General features: G+C 46.8%; 1 protein-coding gene across 1 annotated transcript; it reads right to left on the bottom strand.

The window, feature by feature from the left end:
- Positions 1 to 18,222: 18,222 nt before the first annotated feature.
- LOC123138942 (uncharacterized) lies at positions 18,223 to 21,885 on the bottom strand. The gene is made up of 4 exons (XM_044558790.1): positions 21,678 to 21,885; positions 19,189 to 21,006; positions 18,986 to 19,104; positions 18,223 to 18,800 (listed from the first exon to the last, which is right to left on the bottom strand). The coding sequence occupies exons 1-2, from the start codon at positions 21,721 to 21,723 to the stop codon at positions 19,286 to 19,288; spliced, it is 1,767 nt and encodes a 588-aa protein (XP_044414725.1). The 5' UTR covers positions 21,724 to 21,885; the 3' UTR covers positions 18,223 to 18,800; positions 18,986 to 19,104; positions 19,189 to 19,285.
- Between the last annotated feature and the right edge of the window lie 5,198 nt (positions 21,886 to 27,083).

The raw sequence follows: 27,083 nt of genomic DNA, 5'->3' as shown, positions 1-27,083 counted from the left end.
GGACTCGTCTAACTGTGTCTGTGGTCTTAACGACCTGGTATAATTTTGTTTAGAGGCCGCTTATAGTCCGGCCGCTAGGGCCGTCGCGTATTCCTCTGCGCGCAAAAGGTGCTCCGTTGTTCCGCTAACGGTGATGACGCCGCGTGGACCGGGCATCTTGAGTGTAAGGTAGCCATAATGCGGCAATGCGTTGAAGCGGGCGAAGGCCGTTCTTCCAAGCAATGCTTGATAGCTGCTTTGGAAGGGTGCGATGATGAAGAGTAGGTCTTCGCTTCTGGAGTTACCTGGAGAGCTGAATCTTACCTCCAGTATGACAGAGCCCTTGCTATAGGCTTCAATGCCTGGTATCACCCCTTCAAAGGTGGTGTGAATCTTGCTGATTCTGGATGGGTCTATCCCCATCCTACGGACAGTGTCCTCATATATTAAATTGAGACTGCTACCACCGTCCATGAGGACATGAGTGAGATGGTATCCGTCGATTATTGGGTCAAGCACCAAGGCATTTGATCCTTCGTGCCGAATGCTAGTTCGGCCGTCTAGGTGATCGAAGGTGATCGAACAAGACATACAATAGTTAGGTGTGGGTACAATGGGCTCTATATCGCGTGCGTCTTTATGGGCGCGTTCGTGCCTTCCCAAGGATGTAAGTGTCGCGTGGAACATGTTCACTGTTTTTACCTCTGGCGGGAATGTTTTCTGTCCCCCCAGTGTTCGGTTGGCGAGGTTCATCCTCGTCTTCACTTGGTGTTTCTCTTCCCTTGTGTTCGGCGTTTAGTTTGTCGGCCTGCTTGAAGACCCAGCACTCTCTGTGCGTGTGGTTCGTAGGTTTGTCGGGGGTGCCATGAATTTGGCATAGTCTGTCCAGAACTCTGTTCAGACCAGACGGTCCCTCTTTACTGCCTTTAGGTTGCTTATTTTGCTGGTTGGGTCGAGAGCCTCGGAATCCGGCATTCATCGTTATGTTGTCCGGGCTCTCTTCCTTGTTTTGGCGTTTTTTTTATTACGCCGTGGCTTCCCGTTGCCGTCCCTTGTTTCGGATGTGCTGGGGTCGCTGGTGCCTTTACGGGCGAGCCAGCTATCTTCTCCCGCACAAAAGCGGGTCATAAGACTTGTTAGGGCTGCCATTGTCCTTGGCTTTTCTTGGCCGAGGTGTCTGGCAAGCCACTCGTCTCGGATGTTGTGCTTGAATGCCGCTAAGGCTTCGGCATCCGGACAGTCAACAGTTTGATTCTTCTTAGTGAGGAATCTGTGCCAAAGCTTGCGGGCAGACTCTCCGGGTTGTTGGATTATGTGACTTAAATCGTCAGCGTCCGGAGGCCGGACATAAGTCCCTTGAAAATTGGCCCTCAAAGCATCCTCTAGTTCTTCCCAGCTCCCGATTGAATTTTCGGGGAGGCTTTTCAACCAGTGCCGAGCCGGTCCCTTTAGTTTGAGGGGAAGGTATTTGATGGCATGGAGGTCATCTCCACGAGCCATGTGTATGTGGAGGATAAAGTCCTCGATCCAGACCCCTAGGTCTGTCGTTCCGTTGTATGCCTCTGTGTTTATAGGTTTAAAGCCCTGTGGGAATTCATGGTCCAGTACTTCATTAGTAAAGCACACGGGGTGAGCAGCCCCTCTGTATCTGGACACGCTATGGCATGCCGTCGGCTGTTGTTGTGTTCGTTGTTTATTCTGAACTGGTGTTTGGTTGTCAAAATTGTTTTGATGGCCATAGACCCTCGCCGGGGTGTCTCCTTTATATTCGTCGATGGACCTAGTTGCGCCAGCTTTCTTCTCCAGGTGCTCATGTAGATTGTGGGTGTCTTCGGCAGCTAATTTATTGCGGCTATGAGGTGGTACTCCATGTCTCCTGGTCATGTTGTTCTTCAGTGGAACGGCCTCGTCGTCGAATTCTGGCAGTAGCTTGCATTTTGGGTAGCTCTTTGTATGGCGATCGTCACCATATCTTTCTTCAGTGTCTAGCACTTTGTTCCATCTACGATTGAGCGTTTCCTGTGTGGCTTTAAGCCGTTGCTTCTGCTTCTTCAGAATTCTCGCTGTGTCCATAAGCTTTCTATGGAGGTTCGCTCGTTCCACGCGTTCTTCCGGAATGATGAATGTGTCGTCGTTCGGACTGTCTTCTTGTCCTGGGTCGGATTGGTGAACTCGTCCCTCTGGATCGTTTTCTTCGGGCGTATGACCCAGACTATGTTCGGCGTGACCTGGTTCGTCCTGCTCCATCGCTGGTTCTGTTTGGTCATTATTGCCAACGGGGTTGACCGGAGTATCCATTCTTCTGGCGCTCTTGCTGATATTGTTACTGTTGCCAGATTTGGAACGGCGTCTGCGCCGTCGCTTTGGTTTTTGTCCATGGGTGTTATCTTCCGGATTGCCACCGTCGCCTTCCTTGGGCGTATCCACCATGTATATGTCGTGTGGCGAGGCGTGAATCCGGCACCTCATAGATTCTGAGTCTTCTCCTACATCGTTGTCCATACCGTCCATGCCTTCGGAGTCGAAGTCCAGAACGTCGGTTAAATCATCAACCGTGGCTATGAAGTGGGTGGTGGGTGGGCAACAAATGTCTTCGTCGCCTGCTTCCTACTCGAGTCGGACATAATTCGGCCCGAGATTCTCTGTCAAAGAGAGAGTTTTGAATGAGTTTAGTATGTCGCCGAAGGGCGAGTGCTGAAAGATGTCCGCCGCGGTGAACTCCATCACCGGAGCCCAACCGAGATCAGCGGGCCCGGGGACGCACGGACTGGAGCCTACAACCAGACACGAGTCCAGGGGCCCGGGGTCATCGGTTTCCTCAAAAGTGAAGCCTGTGTTCGGCTCCATCACCGATGAGGGTACGGCCTGTGGGGCGGGGTCCAGCCCTCTGTCTTTAGGCAACGCAACCTGTCCCGGATTTAGGTCTGGGGCTTCTGCCGGGATGGTATCCCAAGCAACGTCTGACAGTAGGTCTAAGCCGTGCTCATCGTGACTCTTCGGCGCTTCTGGCGCTGGCCCGAACCCGCCGAAGATCAAGTCTCCTCGGGTATCCGTCGTGTGGTTCAGGTTTCCGAACCCGATTTGAGGGCCAGGGGCATAGCTATCGATCTGCTCCAAGTGGCCAAACGAATTGGACCGCAGCGTGAAGCCGCCGAACACGAAGATCTGTCCGGGGAGGAAAGTCTCACCCTGGGTAGCGTCGTCAATGACGATCGAAGGAGCCATCGAGCCTGACGGCAACGTCACAGAGGAACTCTCAATGAAAGCACCAATGTCGGTGTCAAAACCGACGGATCTCGGTTAGGGGGTCCCGATCTGTGCGTCAAGGCTGATGGTAACAAGAAGTAAGGGACACAGATGTTTACCCAGGTTCGGGCCCTCTTGATGGAGGTAAAACCCTACTTCATGCTTGATTAATATTGATGATATGGGTAGTACAAGAGTAGATCTACCACGAGATCATAGAGGCTAAACCCTAGGAGCTAGCCTATGATGGTATGAATGTAATTGTGATCGGCCTTCTAAGGACCAACCTCTCCGGTTTATATAGACACCGGAGAGGGCTAGGGTTTACATGGAGTCGGTTACAAGGAAGGAAATATAATATCCGGATCACCAAGCTTGCCTTCCACGCCAAGGAAAGTCCCATCCGGACAAGGGCCAAAGTCTTGAGTCTTGTATCTTCACGCTTTAGTAATCCGGACGTTGTACACAACCCGGCTATCCGGATACCCCCTAATCCAGGACTCCCTCACTCTCCTCGCTGCCCCAGTTCGCGATGGGCCTTTTTCTACTGGCTGAAGGGGTTCATGCCATGCTGCGGTCGCGGTTCTTTTGGGAGGGATCGGGGCCAAAGCGCAAATACCACATGGTTAAGTGGGATGCGGTCTGCCGCCCCAAAGACTTGGGGGCCTCGGGATCACAAACACGCGAATCCTCAACATAGCTCTTATGTGTAAGTGGATTTGGAAGATCTCCCAAGGGGCGACTGGTTTGTGGGTCGAGCTGTTGCGGGCCAAGTACTTCCCAAACGGGAACTTCTTCGAAGGTGCAACAAGGGGCTCTCCTTTTTGGAATGACTTAAAAGTGATCCGCCCAGCTTTCGCCATGGGGGCCAAGTTCACTATCGGTGATGGTCGTTCGGCCAGATTTTGGCTTGATTACTGGGTCGGATCCAAACCTCTCTGGTTGGAATTCTAGGACCTATACTCTTTGTCCGTCAACCCTAACCAATTTGTGGCTGTGGCCCTTGCGTCGTCGTCCCCCCCCCCCCCCCCCGGCGATCCACTTCCGCCGCGAACTTAATGAGCAGGAACAAGGGCAGCTAGCGACGTTGCTCGCGTTGATCAGCCCGGTGGGGCTGTCCATGTCCACGGATTTGGTGACTTGGGCTCTCACCTCTTCTGGCAAGTTCTCGGTCAAGTCCCTCTACCGAGCACTTCGCCCTTTCGGGTGCCCAACAGGCTATGGAAGGCGCGCCTCCCTCTAAAGATCAAGGTGTTCTTCTGGCAGCTGTTCAGGAACAGACTGCCCACCTCGGAAAATGTGGCCAAGCACCAAGCCCGACGACTGGTTCCTGTGCACTTTGTAACGTCTCTGAAGACGCTAATCATGTTTTTTTAGGTGCCCGTTGGCTCGTTTCGCCTGGAGCGCGATCCGAGAAGCATGCTCACTCCATCGTGGTTGCGTGCGCTTTATTGTGAGGGTGACTTTTGATTGGCCAGTGATGCCAAACGGATAAAATATCTTCCATTGACACAAGCTAAAGGTCTCTTTGAAAATGAAGTGTTGCATCCTTGTACTCTTTGTCTGGCACCGTTGAATTTGACGTGTACTTTCTTAGTGGGAAACTGATGCGATCTTTTTAACCCCTCCCCCTCCCCCCTCCCCCACACCACACTTGATTGACACTATATATCCAGTTGCACATCTCCGAATCTATATATCCACTGGCTTCTAAAATTTGAAAATATCTGGTTTGGTTGGTTCTGGTTCGGGCACTCCAGTATAAGATCCAAAGCCTCCACCATCGGCATATACTTGATAAATTATTTTTGACACATGCACTTCATTGAGAAATATTTGGTTAATTTTCCCTTAAATTTAGGGGAGATAGCGCGGGCTGGGCTGCGGGGTAGGGTTAGGTCTTCTCTCTTTTTTGGGTTTTGTTTGAACTCTAGTAGACTTTTGGGCCTTGGATGATAATTTTGGCGGGACATGCATTGGTGGGAGCGCAAAATATTCCCGTGGGACAATAATTTTTCGCCTGTTGTGCTTTCGGGTCTGAGCGGGAAAGAAATATTTTTGACGGGAAGGTTCTGGCGGGAATTTCAGGCCTTAGCAGGAGGGGAATATTTTATGGGAGGCATGGCGAGAAGACTATAAAATATTCTGGTGAAGTGGAAATTTCCGCCTATTGTGCTTTTGGGCCTGAGTGGGGGCAAATATTTCGGCGGGAAGTTCCGACGAGATAGTTAATATTTTGGGCTTGAGCTCCAAGATAAATATCTCATAACGTTACAATATACATTCTCAGTTCAATAATCAAATATGTATGTCTAACCAAGTTTATAGAAGAAACTATTGATATCCACAATACCAAATAAATACAATGCAGAATATATTATGGATCTAATGATACTAATTTGTATCATAGATGTTCGTGTGCTTTTTTCTTCTACTAGTCAATGTGTACATGCAATGCACGTTCATTTGGAAGTATATTAAGTGCATGCGGATATTAAGTAGGATATTATTTATGTGTTATTGTGTGATTAGCACTATTTTTGGCATTAAATTAACTGCACGCTAAACGTGTTGAGCGCTCGACATTGAAGCAGTCTAGGTCGTTGGATTGACATGATTTGATGGCCGAGATTAATTGGATCTGCCCTTTCGGTCTTTTTATATTTGTATAGATGTATAGATGTATAGATAAACTTGACCAAATGTAGGCATGTTTAACTTGAAAAGAAAAGAACACACAGTGCATTTTGAAATGAAGAGGGTACCCACAAGTATTACAACTCAATGTATTTGCATGTCAACTTGGCAGTTTGGCGGGAAGAAAAAGAAACACGACAGAGGTCAATGTCCAGAGTCTTTACCAGAACAGAATTGCTAAATCTCAATCGACAGAACAAAGTTTCAGTCGATGCTATATTCGTGAGATCTTACGTGGAGATTCGTGAAAAAATTTCTTTCTCCTTTTTATATGTCCAGTCACTTGATTGAGACTTGCTTAAGTCTTACTCGACAGAGATTTAGCCACACCCTTACCAGAAGGTAAAGCCTGAGGTTTGCAAGATGTAAATCCTAAGAGCGGATAGCTTAATCGAATTGAGCATGCATCTACTCCCTCCGTTTCTAAATATAAGTCTTTATAGTGATTCCACTAGGTGGACTACATATGAAACAAAATGAGTGAATCTACACTTAAAATGCATCTACATACATCCGTATGTGGTTTATACTGACATCTCTACAAAGACTTATATTTAGGAACGGAGGAAGTAGCTAGCAGGGTGATTTTTGAGGGATATTATTGTTACGGTCGGTTGTACTTTAGTGCGTTCTTTTAGCTAGCTAGGGAGTGACCCTTTTTATCTTTTTAGTGCAGATTTGGTGATCGAATTAGGTATCGAACGATCGAGGTGAAGAAAACTTAATCGCGTTGTAGCTCAACAGTAATATCAGAGTGGGCCTTGCTCAGAACGTGAAGGGGGCGTTTGGCATATTTAAACCGAGCAAATCTCGACATAGATCCAGGGTTCAGACGGTCTTACGCGCCGCTGATTAACAATTAGCGACTCGTAAACGAGGGGATTTGCTATAACTGGCAGGAGCAATCCAACCAGGTGGGTGGGATGTGCAGTCTAGAATCTTGCTATCCTCATATGGTCTTCACCCTTTGGATGCTTCCGCATGAGGTGCATTTTGATGAACTTGCTGAGGACGATATAATATGAAAACACTTAGACTCTCGGCATTACTCTGCGGCCTCTGTTTACAAGACACAACTTTTGGGCTTGGTCCTCTCCCCCATGAACCAAATGGTTTGGAAGCCTTGGTCCTCACCGAAGGTGATGTTTTTTGCTTGGCTCACGCTGCAAGATAGAATTTGGACCGCCGACAGGCTGGCTAAGCGAGGTTGGCCAAATTGTGGCCCTTGCCCCTTGTGCAGGGGAGTGCAAGAATGTGAAACCAATCTATTCTTCAGGTGCCGCTTCAAGCTGAGGCTTTGGAATTTGGTTATTCAGAAATTTCACATACACGACATGGACACGTCTGCTTGGAGCTCACTAGTAGAAAAAGAGGCTTCCGTCCAGCCCCATTAGTCGCGAAATTGTAGGAACCGCGACTAATGAAGTCTTTAGTCGCGGTTCGGCAGACGAACCGCGACCAAAGGCTTGGGCCAGGGCGCTCGGTGGCCAGCTGGTGCACGTGAGGGGCTTTAGTCGCGGTTGGGCAGGCCAACCGCGACTAAAGGTGCCCAAAGGCCTTTAGTCGCGGTTGGCCTGGCCAACCGCGACTAAAGCTCCTCCCCTATATATACCAGTTCAGCGCACTCACTTAGCCATTTGGTGCCACTTCTCTTCACAAGGGGGTGTAGATTTGCTTTTGGTTCCTCTTATGCACACAAGGTGTTTGATGAAATGCCCAACAGCGTGAAACAAACATGATATGAAGTGTTGGAGCCACACTTGAGGTTCCTCCTCGATCGCGGTTAGCAACTTGAACCTTTCATGCATGTGTGTCATTGATAAAATATGCATGTGTGTTGTTCATTGTTTAATTTCTATTGTTTATAGCTAGTTACTTTAACAAATGCATGATGGTTAATTATATATTTTATATTATAATAATGCAGATGAATCGGCAATGGATGTACGGTAACCGACTCTCCCGCGAGTTCACTACGGGTTTGAAAGATTTCCTCGTAGTGGCTAATGCGAACAAGCAGAAGGGTTTTGTTATCTGTCCATGTGTTGACTGTAAGAATCAGAAGGGTTACTCTTCCTCAAGAGAAGTTCACCTGCACCTGCTTCGGCACGGTTTCATGCCAAGCTATAATTGTTGGACCAAGCATGGAGAAAGAGGGGTTATAATGGAAGAAGATGAAGAAGGGGATGATTTCATCGATGAAAGCTATCTTGCTCATTTCGGTGATACTTTCATGGAGGATGCTGAAGGTGAAGGGGAAGGTGAAGGGGCAGGTGAAGGGGAAGGTGAAGGGGAAGGTGAAGGTGAAGGTGAAGAAGAGGCACGTGATGAGACCGTTGATGATCTTGGTCGGACCATTGCTGATGCACGGAGACGCTGCGAAACTGAAAAGGAGAGGGAGAATTTGGATCGCATGTTAGAGGATCACAGAAAGTCGTTGTACCCTGGATGCGATGATGGTCTGAAAAAGCTGGGCTGCACACTGGATTTGCTGAAATGGAAGGCACAGGCAGGTGTAGCTGACTCGGCATTTGAAAACTTGCTGAAAATGTTGAAGAATATGTTTCCAAAGAATAACGAGTTGCCCGCCAGTACGTACGAAGCAAAGAAGGTTGTCTGCCCTCTAGGTTTAGAGGTTCTGAAGATACATGCATGCATCAACGACTGCATCCTCTACCGCGGTGAATACGAGAATTTGAATGAATGCCCGGTATGCACTGCATTGCGTTATAAGATCAGAGGCGATGACCCTGGTGACGATGTTGAGGGCGGGAAACCCAGGAAGAGGGTTCCCGCCAAGGTGATGTGGTATGCTCCTATAATACCACGGTTGAAACGTCTGTTCAGGAACAAAGAGCATGCCAAGTTGTTGCGATGGCACAAAGAGGACCGTAAGTCGGACGGGGAGTTGAGACACACCGCAGATGGAACGCAATGGAGAAAGATCGACAGAGAGTTCAAAGATTTTGCAGCTGACGCAAGGAACATAAGATTTGGTCTAAGTACAGATGGCATGAATCCTTTTGGCGAGCAGAGCTCCAGCCATAGCACCTGGCCCGTGACTCTATGCATCTACAACCTTCCTCCTTGGTTGTGCATGAAGCGGAAGTTCATTATGATGCCAGTGCTCATCCAAGGTCCGAAGCAACCCGGCAACGACATCGATGTGTACCTAAGGCCATTAGTTGATGAACTTTTACAGCTGTGGGGCAGACCTGGTGTCCGTGTGTGGGATGAGCACAAAAAAGAGGAATTTAACCTACGAGCGTTGCTTTTCGTAACCATCAACGATTGGCCTGCTCTTAGTAACCTTTCGGGACTGTCAAATAAGGGATACAATGCATGCACGCACTGCTTACATGAGACTGAAAGTGTACATTTGCCAAATTGTAAGAAGAACGTGTACCTTGGGCATCGTCGATTTCTTCCGAAAATTCATCCAGTAAGAAAGAAAGGCAAGCATTACAACGGCAAGGCAGATCACCGGCCGAAGCCTGCGGAACGCACTGGTGCTGAGGTATTTGATATGGTCAAGGATTTGAAAGTCATCTTTGGAAAGGGTCCTGGCGGACAATCAGTTCCGAAGGGAGCTGACGGGCACGCAGCCATGTGGAAGAAGAAATCTATATTCTGGGAGCTAGAATATTGGAAAGTCCTAGAAGTCCGCTCTGCAATCGACGTGATGCACGTTACGAAGAATATTTGCGTGAACCTCCTAAGCTTCTTGGGCGTGTATGGGAAGACAAATGATACAAAGGAAGCACGGCAGGACCAGCAACGTTTGAAAGACCCTGATGACCGGCATCCGGAATGGTTTCAAGGTCGTGCCAGCTACGCTCTGACCAAAGAAGAGAAGGTCATCTTTTTTGAATGCCTGAGCAGTATGAAGGTCCCGTCTGGATTCTCGTCCAATATAAAGGGAATAATAAACATGGCGGAGAAAAAGTTCCAAAACCTGAAGTCTCACGACTGCCACGTGATTATGACGCAATTGCTTCCGATTGCTTTGAGGGGGCTCCTGCCGGAAAATGTTCGAGTAGCCATTGTGAAGCTATGTGCATTCCTCAATGCAATCTCTCAGAAGGTAATCAATCCAGAAGATCTACCACGGTTACAGAACGATGTGATCCAATGTCTTGTCAGTTTCGAGTTGGTGTTCCCGCCATCCTTCTTCAATATTATGACGCACCTCTTGGTTCACCTAGTCGAAGAGATTTTCATTCTCGGTCCTGTATTTCTACACAATATGTTCCCCTTCGAGAGGTTCATGGGAGTATTAAAGAAATATGTTCGTAACCGTGCTAGGCCAGAAGGAAGCATCGCCAAGGGCTATGGAAATGAGGAGGTAATTGAGTTTTGTGTTGACTTTGTTCCTGACCTTAAGCCGATTGGTCTTCCTCGATCGCGGCACGAGGGGAGACTAAGTGGAAAAGGCACGATCGGAAGGAAATCAACGACATGTATGGACGGCCATTCTCTGACTGAAGCACACCACACTGTACTGACCAATTCCAGCTTGGTGGCTCCGTACTTTGAGAAACACAAGAATATTTTACGCTCGGACAACCCGGGGAAGCCTGAATCCTGGATTAGGAAGGCCCACATGGAGACTTTCGGCAGTTGGTTGAGAAAACATTTAATGAATGACAATGATGTTGTAGATCAGCTGTACATGTTGGCCAAGACACCATCTTCGACTATAACGACTTTCCAAGGGTACGAGATAAATGGGAATACATTTTACACGATCGCCCAAGATAAAAAGAGCACCAACCAAAACAGTGGTGTCCGCTTTGATGCAGCAACCGAGAATGGGCAAAAGGTCACATATTATGGTTACATAGAGGAGATATGGGAACTTGACTATGGACCCTCCTTTAAGGTCCCTTTGTTCCGGTGCAAATGGTTCAAGCTAACAGGAGGTGGGGTAAAGGTGGACCAGCAATACGGAATGACAATGGTGGATTTCAACAATCTTGGTTACCTTGACGAACCATTCGTCCTAGCGAAAGATGTCGCTCAGGTTTTCTATGTGAAGGACATGAGTAGCAAACCGAGGAAACGGAAAGATAAGAAAACGATCAGTACATCATGCGATGATCCAAAGCGCCACATTGTTCTTTCAGGGAAAAGAAACATCGTGGGAGTGGAGGACAAGACAGACATGTCAGAAGATTATAATATGTTTGCTGAAATTCCGCCCTTCAAAGTGAACACCGACCCAAGCATTAAGTTAAATGATGAGGATGCTCCATGGATACGGCACAATCGTAAGCAAGCAGGGACACAAGGGAAGAAATGATGTGTAATAATTTATTGTACCAAACTTTGTTGAATGGATCATGTGAATTATATTACCCGTGATGTGTTTGGTGTCCATTTTCGAATGATACATGAAATTTGGAGTGATGTAGTCCATGACGCTCTGCAGAGTCCGGCCGTACCACCATAGCCGACGACCGGCCTCTGGTATATTATTTTGAATTGAATTAGTTTTATTTTTCTTAATTTTTTGATATATTATTTGTATTTTTAGAATTTTGAATTGAATTAGTTTTATTTTTCTGAATTTTTTGATATATTATTTGTATTTTTAGAATTTTGAATTGAATTAGTTTTATTTTTCTGAATTTTTTGATATATTATTTGTATTTTTAACATTTTGAATTGAATTAGTTTTATTTTTTTTTAATTTTTTGATATATTATTTGTATTTTTAACATATTGAATTGAATTAGTTCTATTTTTCTGAATTTTTGGATATATTATTTGTATTTTTAACATATTGAATTGAATTAGTTTTATTTTTCTTAATTTTTTGATATATTATTTGTATTTTTAGAATTTTGAATTGAATTAGTTTTTTTTTTGAATTTTTTGATATAATATTTGTGTTTTTAACATATTGAATTGAATTAGTTATTTTTTTCTGAATTTTTTGATATATTATTTGTATTTTTAAGATTTTGAAAAAGAAAAAGTATTTGGAAAATACCTTTAGTCGCGGTTGGCCTGCCCAACCGCGACTAAAGGTCGTTGCGCGCGGGAACGAAAAACCCGCCAAAAAAGCCCTTTAGTCGCGGGTCGCCTCCCCAACCGCGACTAAAGGTTACCCTTTAGTCGCGGGTCGCCTCCCCAACCGCGACTAAAGGGCCCTTTAGTCGCGGGTCGCCTCCCCAACCGCGACTAAAGGGGGGGGGGCTATAAATACCACCGCCCGACCCGTCGCCTCCATTTCTGCTCGTCTTCTCTGCCGCGCCGAAGGCCTGCCGCCCTCGCCCTCGACGCCGCCCGCCGTCGCCCTCGCCCTCGACGCCGCCCGCCGTCGCCCGCGCCCTCGACGCCGCCCGCCGTCGCCCGCCGCCCCCTCTCGCCCACGTACGGCGCCCGCCGCCCCCTCTCGCCCTCGTACGCCGCCCGCCGGCCTCCCTCGCCCACCGCGCCGCCTCTCGCCCCCGCCCTCAACGCCGCCGGCCGGCCTCGCTGCCCTCAACGCCCCGGCCGGCCTAGCCGCCCTCAACGCCGCGCCGCCCCCCAATCCATCCTCGGGCCGCCGGCCTCGCCGCCCTCAACTGAGCGATGATCGAGAGAGAGAGAGAGAGAGAGAGAGAGAGCAGAGAGAGAGAGAGCAGAGAGCAGAGAGCAGAGAGCAGAGAGAGAGAGAGAGAGAGAGAGAGAGAATTTTTTTTGTTCTTTTTAATTTTAACTAGTTAATTAGTTTAACAAAAACGGTAAATAACTTAAAACTTGATAATTAACAAAAAAAACCGTAAAATTTGATAATTAACAAAAAAAACGTATATACGGAGAGGGGGCGGCGATGCGCGCGGTGTTTTTTTAGGGATCGAGAGGGGACGGCGAGGGTTATAAATGTGTTGTCCTCGCCTCCCTCTCCGTGACGCCGTCGTCTGCCGCCCCATCTCGCGCTCTACCGCGACACCCTCTCCCACCCCTTCCTCGCCCCCTCCTTTTGCCACCGCCCTTTCGCCACCGCCACCGCCATCGCCCCCCTTCTTCACTTAATTAGTTGAGCCTCTGGTGATACAAACTAACTGATTTGAATAAATATGTGTGGACTAACGCGCGCGACTCTCTTTCTTATTTTAGCCCTCGGCCGGATCGTCGAAACAATCGAGTACGTCGTCAAAGCGTGGCGCAACCAAGACGATGAAACAAGGAGAAACATGCACCATCGAGGTTGTCGACAGTGCAACCGGCAGGCCGCTGGAGCCCCGCAAGAACGCCACCAAGTTTGTCAACCAATGCGGAGCCATTGTTAGAGACAACGTCTCGATCACCGTCCAGGAGTGGAATAAGCCAAAGAAGGCACGAATTGCTGGTTTCACTTTCGTCGATAAGAGAACAAAAAAAGATTGCTTCAAAAAGCTTATGGAACATTTCGTTCTACCTCCGGAATACAACAAATTCGATGAGGAGGGTAACAAGATTGAGGAAAACAAGGAGAGGAGGAGGCTAGTCAAACAGTTCGCTCTTCATAAGATGGCTGACGCATTCCGGAAATTCAAGCAAAATCTAGCCCATGACTTTGTCAAGCAGAACAAGACTCCGGATTTCAAAGGACAATATGAGAAACTGAAACATGATTGGCCAGAATTTGTGAAGCAAAAGAAATCGGAGCAGTTCATTCAAATATCGAAAAAAAATAAGGAAAATGCGGCTAAGAAGGAGTACAATCATATTATGGGGCCAGGAGGGTATCGCCTTTGGGAGCCTAGGTGGGAGAAGATGGAGAACGAGCTGAGGGCGCGAGGAATCCGTCCAGGTACGGAGGGATGGGACCCAAGGGCCAAAAGCTGGTGGTACGGGCATGGGGGAACGCTGAACCCGGAGACAAGGGACTGTGTTTACCGGGGCAAAATAATTAAACCCACCCAAGCCCTTATTGACGCAATGAGGGATGCTCAAGAGGGGAAGAACAAGTTCAACAGAGAGAACGACGCGCTGACAAAAGCCCTCGGGAATCCTGAACACGGAGGACGTGTACGAGGCATGGGGCACATTCCATGGAAAATAGGGTTCCCCCAGTCCACAACGTCCGGCGGGTGATCAGACGCCGCCCCCCAGTCCTCGTCCGGCGGGTGATCAGACGCCGCCCCCCAATCCACCTCCGGCAAAGAAGCAGAAGCAGTCCTGGATTATTAACCCGGACCCTTATGTACCTAAGACCACAAAGGTACCGGAGCCATCATTGAAGCCTCTCCCCACAAGGTCTTGGGAACGTAGTGCCGAGGAAACTGCCGCGGCCGCGGCTACTGATCATGAGAAATGGAAGGCGGACTGCAAGAAGAAAAGAGAGCCTGAGCCCAAGCCAGTATTTTCTGATGAGCAAAAGAAGTGGGCTAAGTCATTTTTGAGCACACCGTCCCAAGCCGCGAAGAATCTGCCTGACGACTATGCACGTGAACTTCGTAGGCAGGCACTCATGTTGAAGGAGAAGAAAGAGCGGGCGGAGAACCAGGAGAACAAAGCCTTGGAGGAGGCCGAGAAAACGGAATTAGAAAGTAAAAAAAGCGGGAAACGAGTTGCCCAGCTCGGGGAACAAAGTAAACAATCGATTGCCCCGCTTATAGTGAAAGCCGCCGGTCCGGATGACCCCGATATCATAGCAGCTGCGGCAGCACATGGATTGACTGTAACGAGTGCCAGAGAACAAGCGGCCAACTTAGGTATTACTCTTCGTGAACTGTTAGGCCTTGATGAGGCGCCAGTGAAGGAGGTAGTAATTACATATGTGAAGAATGGGCCTCTCGTCGAGCCTGCGCAGGAACAGGATCTACCTCCACAAATGAAAGGTCTGCTGAAATGGTACAAGGGTTACATAAAAAATAAAAACGCCAAAGAATATATTTATGCGGAAGTTAGATATGAGCATCACTTCAAACATTACTATGTACAAATTCATCTGAGTGAATTGTTCCAGCTTTTCAATCTGCGCGAGCTCGACAAATCTATCATCAGTTGCTACGTTCTGTAAGTGATTTATTTCTACCCCATCTCGTTCATATTGCCTGCACTATATATATGTCCTAACTATATTGTTGTGTCCGCTATTATACATGCAGAATGAAGATTAAGGAATGCAGAGTAAGGAACATCCATAATGTTGGGTTCATTGACCCACACATCGTTAATGGATATGTGTTGGAGCATCACCCCGCCGACATGGAGGCAGACCTGTGGCAGTTTCTTACAAAGCAGGAACTCAAAAGTGATATTCTATTTCCTTACCATTTTGGGTGAGTGTTTCTGTCTTGAGTACATTCTCTTTTGTTTACTCCATGCATGGTATGTGGCCGGCTAATCGATGAGTTATGCATGACGTACTGTGCATGTATCGTGTCCGCAGGTTCCACTGGATTCTGCTAGTAATTAAAGTTGACACCTCAGAATGTCTCGTCCACGACTCTCTGAATAAGGATCCAAAGCTTTGGGTCGACATGAGAAGAATGCTGCAGAAGTAATTATTTTCATTCATTTGCGCTCTATATCGATCGGCCTATTTCGTTCATTTCCTAATATCAAGTAACTAATAACTCTCTTGTTCATTTAATTTTCTTTGCCTCGTAGGGTTTGAAGACGGTTCGTAGATACAAAGGTTGGTGAATTCAAAAAAGAGCTAGAATTCAAAAGGGCAAAGGCTAAGAATGGTGAGGATATTCAGCCAGCGGGGACCAATCTATGTGCATACTATGTCTGTGAGATGATCCGGAGATACACCTCTGAGCGGGTTCCGAGTGATACCAATGCTCAGAGGAATAACCTCCGGATGATGCTTAGTCCAGAAGCTCGCTTCCGACCACTTCAAGAGGAACTAGCTGGATGGTTCAGGAGGGAAGTCCTCCATCCTAAAGGAGAACACCATTACGAGGACGTAGAACTTTATATGCATTAAATTATGTATGGAAACTTGTTCAAAATTGTATATGGTCATCCGATGATATTGAATATATATTGTATATTCCTCTTGAATTCTTTTTGGTTCTAATTTCAAATTTGTTTGAAATTGTACATTCATATGCATGTATGTAGTACCGTAGAATATGTGAAACTCCTTCAAAATTAAAATAAAGCACAAAAGAAATAAAACAATACATATTAAACAGAAAACAGGTTTAAGTGGGGGGGGGGGCTAAAACCCTAAACCTGCGGCGCCCTTTAGTCGCGGTTGGCCAGAAGAACCGCGACTAAAGGTCCTCCGCCCCGACGGCCACCTGGCGCCCACGTGGACGGGCCTTTAGTCGCGGTTCTTGAGCAACCGCGACTAAAGGGTGGGGCCTTTAGTCGCGCCCGTTCGGTCGCGGTTGCGCAACCGCGACTAATGGCAGTTGCGAACCGCGACCAAAGGCCCTTTTACCACCAGTGGCTCTTTCGACTCAGTCAAGGCATGGTGGCCGAGCACGAACGCCATCGGCACCACCAACTAAAAAGCGAAGGCCTCGATCACCATGCTTGTGCCGTGGGTCATTTGGAATGAGAGTAACGCAAGTGTTCCGGTATAAGAGCGCACCTTCGCCAACTATACTCAACACCATAGGTGACGAGGCAAACCGTGGATCACCGCCGGGGCAAAGAAGTTAGGTTTTTTTTTATTGCGAGAATAATTGTCACAATATGGTTGTGTGTTGTAACAAACTCTTTTCTTCTTTTTAATATACGAGACAAACCTTTTACTCCCTCTCTCTCAGTTTACAGGGCGTGCGCGTAACCCTAGTTCGTCAATTTGACCAACCTAATACAAATCATATATTATAAAAAATATATCAATATAAACTTCATATGTTGCATTTTCAATCGGTATAATTTTTGTGTTATGTAGTTTATATTAGGGTGATAAAATTGATAACGTAGGTATACGTGTAGGACTCTGAACTGAAACGGAAGGAGTACCTCCGTTTAAAAAAAAAGGTCGCCGTGGCGGTGTGACAGACGTTTGGTCTTTGAAGCTACGGGCTATACATTTTGTTTCTGCTTTGCTCTGTACTGTCTCTGGCGTCAACGGCGACGATCGTTGTCAGAGCGCTAGAGTACCGTTCCACCACGGCCCAGCCGTCGTCTTCGCCGGAGACGGCCGTCCCCAGCACCAACGTGCCCACCACTTTCCGTGGCTTCTGTTTCTGATCGACGTACATTCGTTGAGCTTCACCACACATTCCGACGTGTTCAGGTCGCCGGTTAAATTCTACTCCGCCGCCGCGGCCGTTTGACTTGTGCGTGCAAGTTATTCCGACGTTTTTTTGACGTTGCGCGCTTGTGCTCATGCTGGGAAACATCCCACCGGGGCACCATTCTGCGCCGTGCCGCGCTAAGCCGACGTCGTCGTTGCGCACGGGCCGCGAAAAGTCGGTACGGAGCGCTCGATCGACGTGCTTTTCTTGCCAGATTTCTCCGGGTTTCACCCGGTTTTCGTTACACGAGCGAGCAAACACATTGGACTGCATGCTGGAGAGATGCTACACTTACGTAAGGATTTCTACGTACCTTACGTACAATCCGACTTGGTGGAATTATATTAGGCCTTACCTCGCCACACGGGCCCACCCTACAAATGGGGGGGGGGGGGGGAGGATGGATTTACGTAAACTTTCGTAAACCATGACGTACGTGTAGCATCTTTCATTGCTGTATGCTGCGGTGTCACGCGCTCCGTGGGGAGCCGTTCTGCTACGGAACTGGGGCGAACCACGTACAGATAAGCGCGTGTAGAGCTTTACACCGAGCAATCGAACACTCCCACACACCTGACCAACTAACCACAAACGAGTGTTCGTGGTGTCCCATCATTACCTGCGTTTTTTGGGTGAGGATGAATTGATTTCGACTGGCAACGACCCCGGCAAAAACGTCACTGCCTCTTTCATCCGCTCCAAGAAACTAGGGTATGAGCTAGAGATTAAGGCTGGTCATAGTGGAGAGTAACTTAAACTAGTAACATGCATATGTTACTAGTCTACATTACTACCTTCATAGTGGGTAGTATCATATATGTGATAACATTAAAGTTTCAGATCGCGGGCTAAGGCATTTAGCGGCTGGCTCTGTGCCAACGCTACAGCCGCTATCGCCGGCTATAGCGGCCGCTAAGCCATTTCGCGGCTACAATACCTGTGCATGTATATCACACATATATATACTAATACATGTGCATATTTTTCTCGAAAACAGCATATTTTCAGTAGAAAAAAGAGGATTCTCAATATAAATTCGAACATAACAAGTACAGAAGAGATCTGCAGCAGTTCAACGGATAAATAGAAACATAAATTCAAGACTGCATCAAGCTTCAAGCATAACATCAGCAGTTCGACACTTAAGTTCAGTAACAAACAGCAGCATGTCCATAGTCCATTACATGCATCACAAAGTCTTCAGAATTCATTTGTCAAAAGCACACAGGAAAGGATAGAATCATGAGCGCCAAAATGAAGTTCATAGAGAAACCGACAAGCTCACATGTCAGAACCAGAACTCATGTCGGTGTCCTCGCCGTCGTCACTTTCTGAAGCAGAGGAAGCAGAGATCAGATCTTCTTGAGGAGTAACAGGGATCATCATCTTCTTCTTCTTACCATAGACACCCCTCTTCCTTTTAAGTGGATTAATAGCAGAAGTTCCTGGTCCAGCATGCGAGCTTGCATACGGAATTTCTTGATCTTGATCTTCACCTTGTTCTTCATCACCGTTTGGCACTACACCAGTGATCCATTCATTCTCATCATCTTCTAAAACATCTACCACCTGCTTCTCAATGGGGTCCTTGCGTTTGTTTAGTTTCTTGTCCTTCAACTTGGAGTTGAACTTGATGGAAACAGGGTCACTCATCTTGTCATGCAGCATCCTGCTGCATCTCTTTGTGTGAACCTACAAAATGAACAAATCAATATGTCAAAGGCTGCAGCAAGCATAACATCACCAGATAAATAGAAGAAGTATAATCAAGACCACTAGTTCTGCACTTAAGTTCATAGAGAAATTGACAGCATCACAAAGTATTCAAAATGGATTGAACAATGCATTTAAGTGGAAAGGAGGAACAATATACTTACTTGATCAAATACACTCCAGTTCCTCTCACAAGCAGAGGAACTACATGTCAAACCAAGAATCATTGCAGCCAAGATCCTTAGTTTTGGAGCACTTGTCCCATGGTTCATCCACCATTTAGCTTGAACATAAACAAGTGGGACATGTTAGGAAACTTTGGGCAGGATAACAAAATAAGAAACAACAATATCAGGCAACCAATTACCTGGATCAAACTTCTTGTTTTTCCTTTGCCGTACAGCAATGTCCCTTCCAAAAGACCCTATCCCCTCTTGATAGTGGTCAATCTCATCGATTATTTCTTATTGCTTGATAGGATCATGAACCATCTTTGAAATACAAGTTATCAGCCCTTCTTTGAAACTACCATCGATCTCAATATCAAGCTTGTTTGGATAATAATAGTATGGGTTCAAGTAGTATCCAGCCATATGTAATGCAGTCTTCAACTTGTTGTCCCATCTCTTGTCAATGATGTCCCACACTTCCAGAAAGCGAGACTTGTCATTGTCAAACCTCACGGAGATCTCTTTCTTTGCATCCAACATACAACCATGAATAAAGCCCATTGCCGGAACATCACTATCCATCCTCCTCAAAAGATTTGCCATTGGCTCAAACAAATTGACAACGGTATCTACTGCTTTCCAGAAAGTTTCAGAGCGAACGATTTTAGCTGCGTTCTTCCCCTTTGCCTTTTTTAGGTGGTCCATTTCATTGAGTTCATCGGACCTGAACAACTTTTGTAGCTCTTTTTTGTTGTCCTGCCAGCTCTTCAAGTTCAAATATGTTGTTGCAAACCTAGTAATACCAGAGCGGACTAGGTCTTTTCCAAGAAATTTTGTCATCAATGCCAAAACTCGTGTATGCGCATAAAGGAACACCGTCACAGCCTTTCCTTTGGCAATTGTTTGTTCGATTGCAGGAAGCTTCCCTATGTCCTCCAACATCAAATCAATTGTGTGGGCTGCACAACCATTCCAAAATAGGGAGGGACGCTTCACTTTCATCATTGTTGTTGCTGCTATATTGACTGAGGCATTATCCGTTACAATTTGAACGACATTCTTCTCCCCAATTTCTTCTATGCATCTATCAACAAGATCAAATATCATCTTGCCATCTTTTCTCACATCTGAACAATCCACAGAATCAACAAAAACAACACCATAGGCACTATGAACTACCAAATTCATCACTCCCCTTCCTCTTTTGTCTGTCCATGCATCTGTCATGACGGTACATCCAGTGAGCTTCCATGCTTCTTTATGTCCAGCAAATCCTTCCTCGACTTTCTTCTTGCTCTTCTGTAAGTAAGGGCCACCCATTTCATAAGGAGTGGGGCCTTTCATGTCTGTCCCGAACGCTCCAACCGCTTCAAGCATAAGTTCAAAGCTTGGAAGCAAGACTGCATTGTGGGCGATTCCGGCTTCATAGAAGAACTGACAAACATACTCACAAGCACGGACCCTCCTCTCTTCCCTTCTTTGAGTGGACAACTTGGTTTGCAACTTTGTAGAAAAGCCTTCCCCCTTCCTTGCGGCCACAACCTCTTCTGTTGACTTGGTGCAAAACTTATCCATAGAACCATATGTGTTGCCCTTACTCTGTCGTTTCCCTGATAATACAAGCAGACCACCCCCACTACCACCACCCAAGATGTCATCTTCATCAGCAGCCTTAGCATCATTTCCATCCAAATTGACGTCACTTCTGCGTATTGCTGATTCCCTGGCCTTCTTTTCCTTTGCTTCATCTTTCCTTGAGATCAGCTCCCTCATCTCTTGCTTCACATCAGCTGGAACTTGTTGGCACAAAACGACATTTTGAACCTTGAAATTTGCAAGGTGGTACTTCATTCGAGTAATACCACCAATGTAAACACCATGGCAGAAGTTGCATTCCACAGAGGCCTTCTTGGTCATGTCTGGAATTGTGCAATGCTTCCATGCTGGGTCATCTGAGTGCACTTGAGCTACATGAGGTGCTGGGATTATTGGTGAAGTGCTTGACCCAGCCAAGCCTACAAAAATCAAATAGACATATCTAGAAAAATTAGATGTGAAATGGGTTACTGAGAGCATTCTACATACACTAAATTAAAGCAACAGACCCAGCCAACCCTCTCATTCTATTTACACAGGTTATGGAAGTAGCACAACAGACAACAATATCTTTATTCTTTACACAAGTTCTTGAGCTGTGATTTGCTTTACTGGCAATGAAAAAACGGGTTCTGGTTGTACTAATTTTTCCTAGAGAAATAGCAGTTTTATTATGTAGCAATCTGGTAAATAGAAAGTGATATCCCTTGCCTTGAAGTGAACGCAAATTTTGGGGTATGTTGCAAGCATCACTAAGCACATCTTCCATGACTTGGATATAATCAAAACAATACAGGAAAAATATGAATGACGTTCATTGTTTTCGGTTCAGTTTTCTACATGCTCCTTCTGCTCAGACCACAAGAGCCTATTCCAGTTTTTCTCTAATATCAGCGCTTTAGCCTGTTATGCTAGAAGCAATACTTACTGCTGCTTTCAACTCTCCCCATCCATCCGTGAGAGGAATAAGTAAACCAAACACACATACACGTTCAACGCCACCCTCCACAATCCAAGTAAGTATCAAATCCTGAATCAACAAACAAGTCTGAATCTACCAATGAGCTATGGAATCGGAGGACTCTTGTACCTCCTGGCGATGTGCTTGCCCCGGCTGCTGGAGACTGAGATGTCATTGTAGTCGCAGAGGCGGCGTCGCTCAAATGCCCCTCGTCGTCGGTCGCCTTTCCACCACCCCCGGAATCCAATCTGGCTTCCAACGAAGTAGCAGTCGACGCTGCTGGGAAGAGCAGCGCAGCCGCCGCAAGTTTTTGGTGAGAGGGGGAGAAGGGAATGAGGGGGACACGACCTAGGTTTTCTGGAGGAGGTTTTATATACCATCACGATATCTGGGTTGTTTCTGGTCTGTTTGGGGCCTTTGGGCCCTTGTGTTTCAGTTTTTGGCCCAATCCCGCGATTTTGCAGCGACAGCGAAGCCAAATAGCGCCGTTTCACGCGCGATCGCGCGGTTAGCGGCAGATCGCGCAAAAAACGGGATTGCCTCGCGGGAAGGCTTCCAGCACGCGATAGCGCCGCAATCGCGCTCTTTTCGCCCGGGATCTGAAACTTTGGATAACATAGATGTCTTCATTTATTACTTTGTAGACTCATTTTGCATTGGGAAGCGCTATGTGATGGTAACATATTATGTTACTCTATTTGCCTCTTTCCTCATTAACTACTTGCCACCTCATCATTTTTGCTTATGTGGCATCTAAGTTACTGCCTATGTTACTCCCACTATGACCAGCCTAAGTTGGTGCGTTGGTTGGATAGATCCTTCTGTGGTGTGGACCTTGGAGCGCCATTGCTGCAAAGGGATGCATGCATGAAATTAACCTGAGAGCCAGCCGACCGTCCGCCGAACGGATCGATGGAGCAGCGCACCGAGAGCACGATCGTGTCACCCGAGAAAGGACGCGCCAGCCTCATGGACGTCTGATCCCTGAATCCCTGATGCATGCATGCACCAGCACCTCACCCCTGCTCGGCCATGTGTGCGCTGCTGCAGCGCGGCGACACCGCACGCCGAGGGTGCACGTATTTTCTTGCCTTGGACTCCACCCCATGTCCCGTGCCAATGCTGTGCCATGTCGAGCTCGGCCAGGCATGGCAAGCAGGTGCACGCTCCGGTTGACCCTGGCAGATAATAGTAGAACGCGCTGCCGCTATCCATTCCCCGCTTTATTGCGCCGAAATGCTTGACATCCCTGGTACGCTCCTCCTCGATCGCGGCCCCCGGCCGATTGGCCGACCGACGGCGAACCCCCCGATGTTTCGAAGCGCGCCGACAGGGCCAGCCCCGTGTGCATGCTAACCTACCTGGCTACCTGCCTGCCAGTACCTCGCTGGCACGGCTCGCGTAGGTCAACTTTCTCGCCCGCCAGGACTGCCGCTATTCAGCGCAGTGCGTGCGTATGTGTCTCGATTATTTGCAGCGCACTGTAGTAGGAGCTACGTACACTGAAACGAAAGTTGATCTGGAGATAACCGGACGCAGCTTCGGTGACTTCGTGAAGCCAAATTTCACCGTAACTTAGGCTTCTCCATCAGCCATCCATTAAAGGTCAAACCTACCAGATTGACTCATTTTTCAACCGGAAAATTTTGAAGTGCTCAAAAAATTTGAAAAAAAATCCAACAAATCATAAATGTTTCGCTTTATATTCTGGGAAAGTTTCAACCAATGTGGATGTATGTTTTTGTCATTAAATAGCCTTTTGAGCTCAAATAAACATAAAATGTCTATTCACAAACGATACGTCCAAATGGGTTGAATTTTTCATGGAATACAAAAAGAAACATTATGATTTATTGGGTTTTTTTCATTTTTTTTCTGAACAAATAAAAAAAATCGTTTGAAATATGGATAATTCTGGTACATCGGATCTTTAATGAATGGCTGATAGAGGGGGCTAAGTTTCGGCAAGACTTGGTTTCATGAAGTCAGTGAAGCTGCGTTGGAGATAACCTCGACATCGCAAACAGCAGCACTGAAACGAGTATCTTCTTCTCTGGCGGATCGCTCCTGTTCCTGTCACTCGCTCAGGCTAAGCACGAAGAAAAGAAGATGATCCGGCTAGCTAGGCTAGCTAGCTAGCTAGGCATACGCAAGCATTGCTATGGAATTGTAGTGCGTGGTCGGATGATTGGTCGCACACATCATATGCGCCGTGGAGATCTACTACAATAATTTGAGTTAGTTGTACCATGAAGACTTTTAGTTAATTTGATGAGTTGGATGTTGCCGACTGTCAGGGGATATTAATGACACATCAGCTCTCCCTGCGGTGCTGGCCGGACCCGGGCGGATGAGGATGATCCACATCCCAGTTCTGCTGTTCTGTAGTCGATAGTGGATATAGGTGTAGCCGCTTTTGCTTTCAGGCGGATCTTCGGTTTCACGGTGACATCCGTCGATCTTTGCCGTGATCGGATGGGTTTAACCCCATGGATCGCTACCGGGTAGGCACTAGGCAGGCAGCAGTGCAAATTCTAAGCATTCGATCTTCTGATGAACAACAGATCATTAGGCGCCTTTACTTTCCGGTCGTGGGTAATATGTCGATGCTAATTCGGACCGCGTCCTACGTTCGGCAGAATGTCAGGACCAGCACGCATGAATCCCTTTACTCGACGAAAAAGTTGAGCACCATTTTTGCTTTGCCGATTGGCACACCCGACACTTTCACGCAGCCAAACACGCCACGTAGTACGGTACGGTTATGCCTATTTGCCTGCTTTTTTTATTTATTTAGTTATCAATCAAGTTGGCAAGGCATCATCAGCATGGGCTGCTAGCTTCAGCTCGATGGGAGCGGATCGACAGTCTTATCTCCAAAATCGATATGATTTTTATAACTCCACAATGGATCAGGCGCCGAGGACGTACTGAGAAAGAAGTTGATTTTTAATAGAAGAAGAAGAAGTACGGGGCGGAACGAATGCGTTTGCTGCGCCGACGTACAGCTACTTGCAAATCTAAAATTGCTTATCTTGCGCAGAAGGCAACTACCAGCATATTCTACATTTTATTTGCTTTCTTATTTGGTGATCTTATCCTAACCATATAGTATAAATTGCAGTTAGGCAGACACTAATTCCCTCGCTGGGTTCCATAGAAACAAAATCTCTAGCTGGATGTCCAAAATGTCCATTCTCTCCCTGCCATTTTTCTTCAGAAAGATCAAGGCGTGTGCAAGTGCAACCACACACCTGCAGTCAGCTCTTCTGATCCGTATCACACTCACATTTAATTAGCAAAGCAGAGTTTGATCGGGCTTGTTTACTTTCTGGCCATTTTGTGCGCACGATGGGAGACAAAGGGCCGGAACGGCCCCCAATTCTGCATGCTACCACGAGTACTCAAACCAGTTGTGTGGAAAGACGACCGCTACGTACGCATACGTGTCGTCCTGCAGAAATGATGGAGAATTATGCCACATTCTGCCGTGCGTAATTGTTTCGCAGGCGAGATTCCTTCACAGGCTGATTAAAATCTTTCTGAGCGACGATCATGGATGGAATGGGCGTTATCGATGTCGACCAAGAGTCCAGGAGACCGTGCTAGCTTAGATAAGGACATGAGGCTAAATGAGAGACGGAGAGACAACTCTGCAATAAAAATACGATAATGTTGAGGAGATAAAACAATGGCAATTTTGCCTTCTCAGAAAGAAACTGTCACACTTCTGAAGAAAATGACACCCCTCTCCACTTCATCACAACTAAAACTGTCACCGAATCGTTCACATGTGCTACCTTCCCTCACGAACATTCGATAGTTAACAGGGTCCTAAAATTATGGTGGTAATGGTACTACTATGAACGAAAGAGTTGGCCTTGAATTAGTTGGAATTGTAAAACTAGGGAAATGAAAGCCTAATTACCATGACATTTCCGAGCTTGCACGACACAGAAAGTGTGGAAATTTCTCCCGGGACTTTGTTGTAGTGAAATCTCCAAAGTACTACAGGAGAAGAAAGAGGTTAAGCAGCAGATAAGGCTTTTTAAGTATTAAAAATTGCATTACCAGCTGGCTGGTTCCGATGGATTTCGTGGAAGGAAGATGCCACACCTGACACCTGTACCTCGGACCCTTCCTGCCCCGATCAATGGATGCATACCACATCAAGCAATTAATTTGGATCCGTACGGAGTATACAAGTTAGATTGGACGACCATCTTCGCACCCTTATCCTTTGCCAGTGTGATGTGTCGTTAATGGCGCTGGCTCGCTGGGGGAGGTGTTTGTTAACTGTTGACGATCATCTCGATCATGGACATCACTAAGAGAAGGGATTGACCAGTATGTGGTGGTATAATAATTGGCTGCAATTCGGGCTGGATAGTGATTGAACAACATTTTTTTTTTCAGAAACAAATTTAAGTGTATGTATACGTTGTGGCATTGTCTCTGTCATGATGATTCTACATGCTGACGGCGAACATGAGCCCACCAACAGGCCGTAGGTTACTTTTTTATTTTGCGGGAAACAGGCCGTAGGTTACTAATGGGCTAAGAGCATCTCTAGCCGATCCTCAAAACTCATTTTCCTATCCCATTCTTCGTCCAACAATTTTTCATTTTTATGAATTAGACTTCTTTTATCTAGCCGATCCGTCAAATTTAATATTCAAAAAAAAATTCACACATGAAATTTTGCACATATATACATTTCAAACACATATTGAAGTTGCTTCATTGTATAACTAAACAACAATATCATATTACATCATAATTAAAAAGTCCATTACCTACAACAATCTTTGCGTGGCTCCGACGAGCGAGGGGCGATGATGGCGGCGCGCCTTCGGCCCGCTCCAGTGTTTGTAGTTGTCGCTATGTGGTCTACGAACCTAGATGTAAATTTTACTTCTGGTGTTCTTTGTACTACCTTGACAATTGATGAATAGATCGAAAGATTTCTCGCAAAAAAAAGAGTCCGTTACCTACTACTTTAAAACTACATCGACACTGAACCAACAAAAGCATCGGGATAGACTAAATAATAATAAATCCTTGATATACAAAAGAGGAGCTCTAGTAGTCATCCTCGGACAAGTCTGACTCGGAGGAGGTGGGGATCATCCTCCACACCGCCGAGGGGCTGCCATCATGGTCTTTGGCGGTGGGATGACTCCATGGCATCTCGTCCTTCTCTTCCTCGTCACTGGCAAGGTCGTCAAAGATGTGCCCATGATCGACTTCAAGGTGTGCAATCTCATGGTGCTCGAACTCGATCATGCATGCACTCTCCATGGACATGAGGGACGTGCAGTTCTCGATGATGATCTACAGGTCCTCGAGGAGCATGATCACGAAGGAGACATCTACACGCTCTACTCCTCGGCACCGGAGACGAACATAATGGGCGACGTGATAGGGGCGGTTGTCGGGGAAGTTAAGATTCATACAACTTCCACAGAGGCGTGGCGTGGTAGCGTTGCAAGAGCGCGTCGCCTCCTCCGCGGTAGTGAAAATGCCAAGCCTCAA

This window comes from Triticum aestivum, chromosome 6B (genome assembly GCF_018294505.1).
Source record: "Triticum aestivum cultivar Chinese Spring chromosome 6B, IWGSC CS RefSeq v2.1, whole genome shotgun sequence".
Lineage (NCBI taxonomy): Eukaryota > Viridiplantae > Streptophyta > Magnoliopsida > Poales > Poaceae > Triticum > Triticum aestivum.
This window is presented reverse-complemented; position numbering and strand designations above follow the sequence as displayed.

Bases quoted from the DNA above. Each gene is read 5' to 3' on its own strand.
- LOC123138942 (XM_044558790.1), bottom strand. From the start codon at position 21,723: ATGACATCTCAGTCTCCAGCAGCCGGGGCAAGCACATCGCCAGGAG. The intron at 21,007-21,677 runs GTACAAGAGTCC...TGATTTTTGTAG, and splicing joins GGCAAGCACATCGCCAGGAG to GCTTGGCTGGGTCAAGCACT.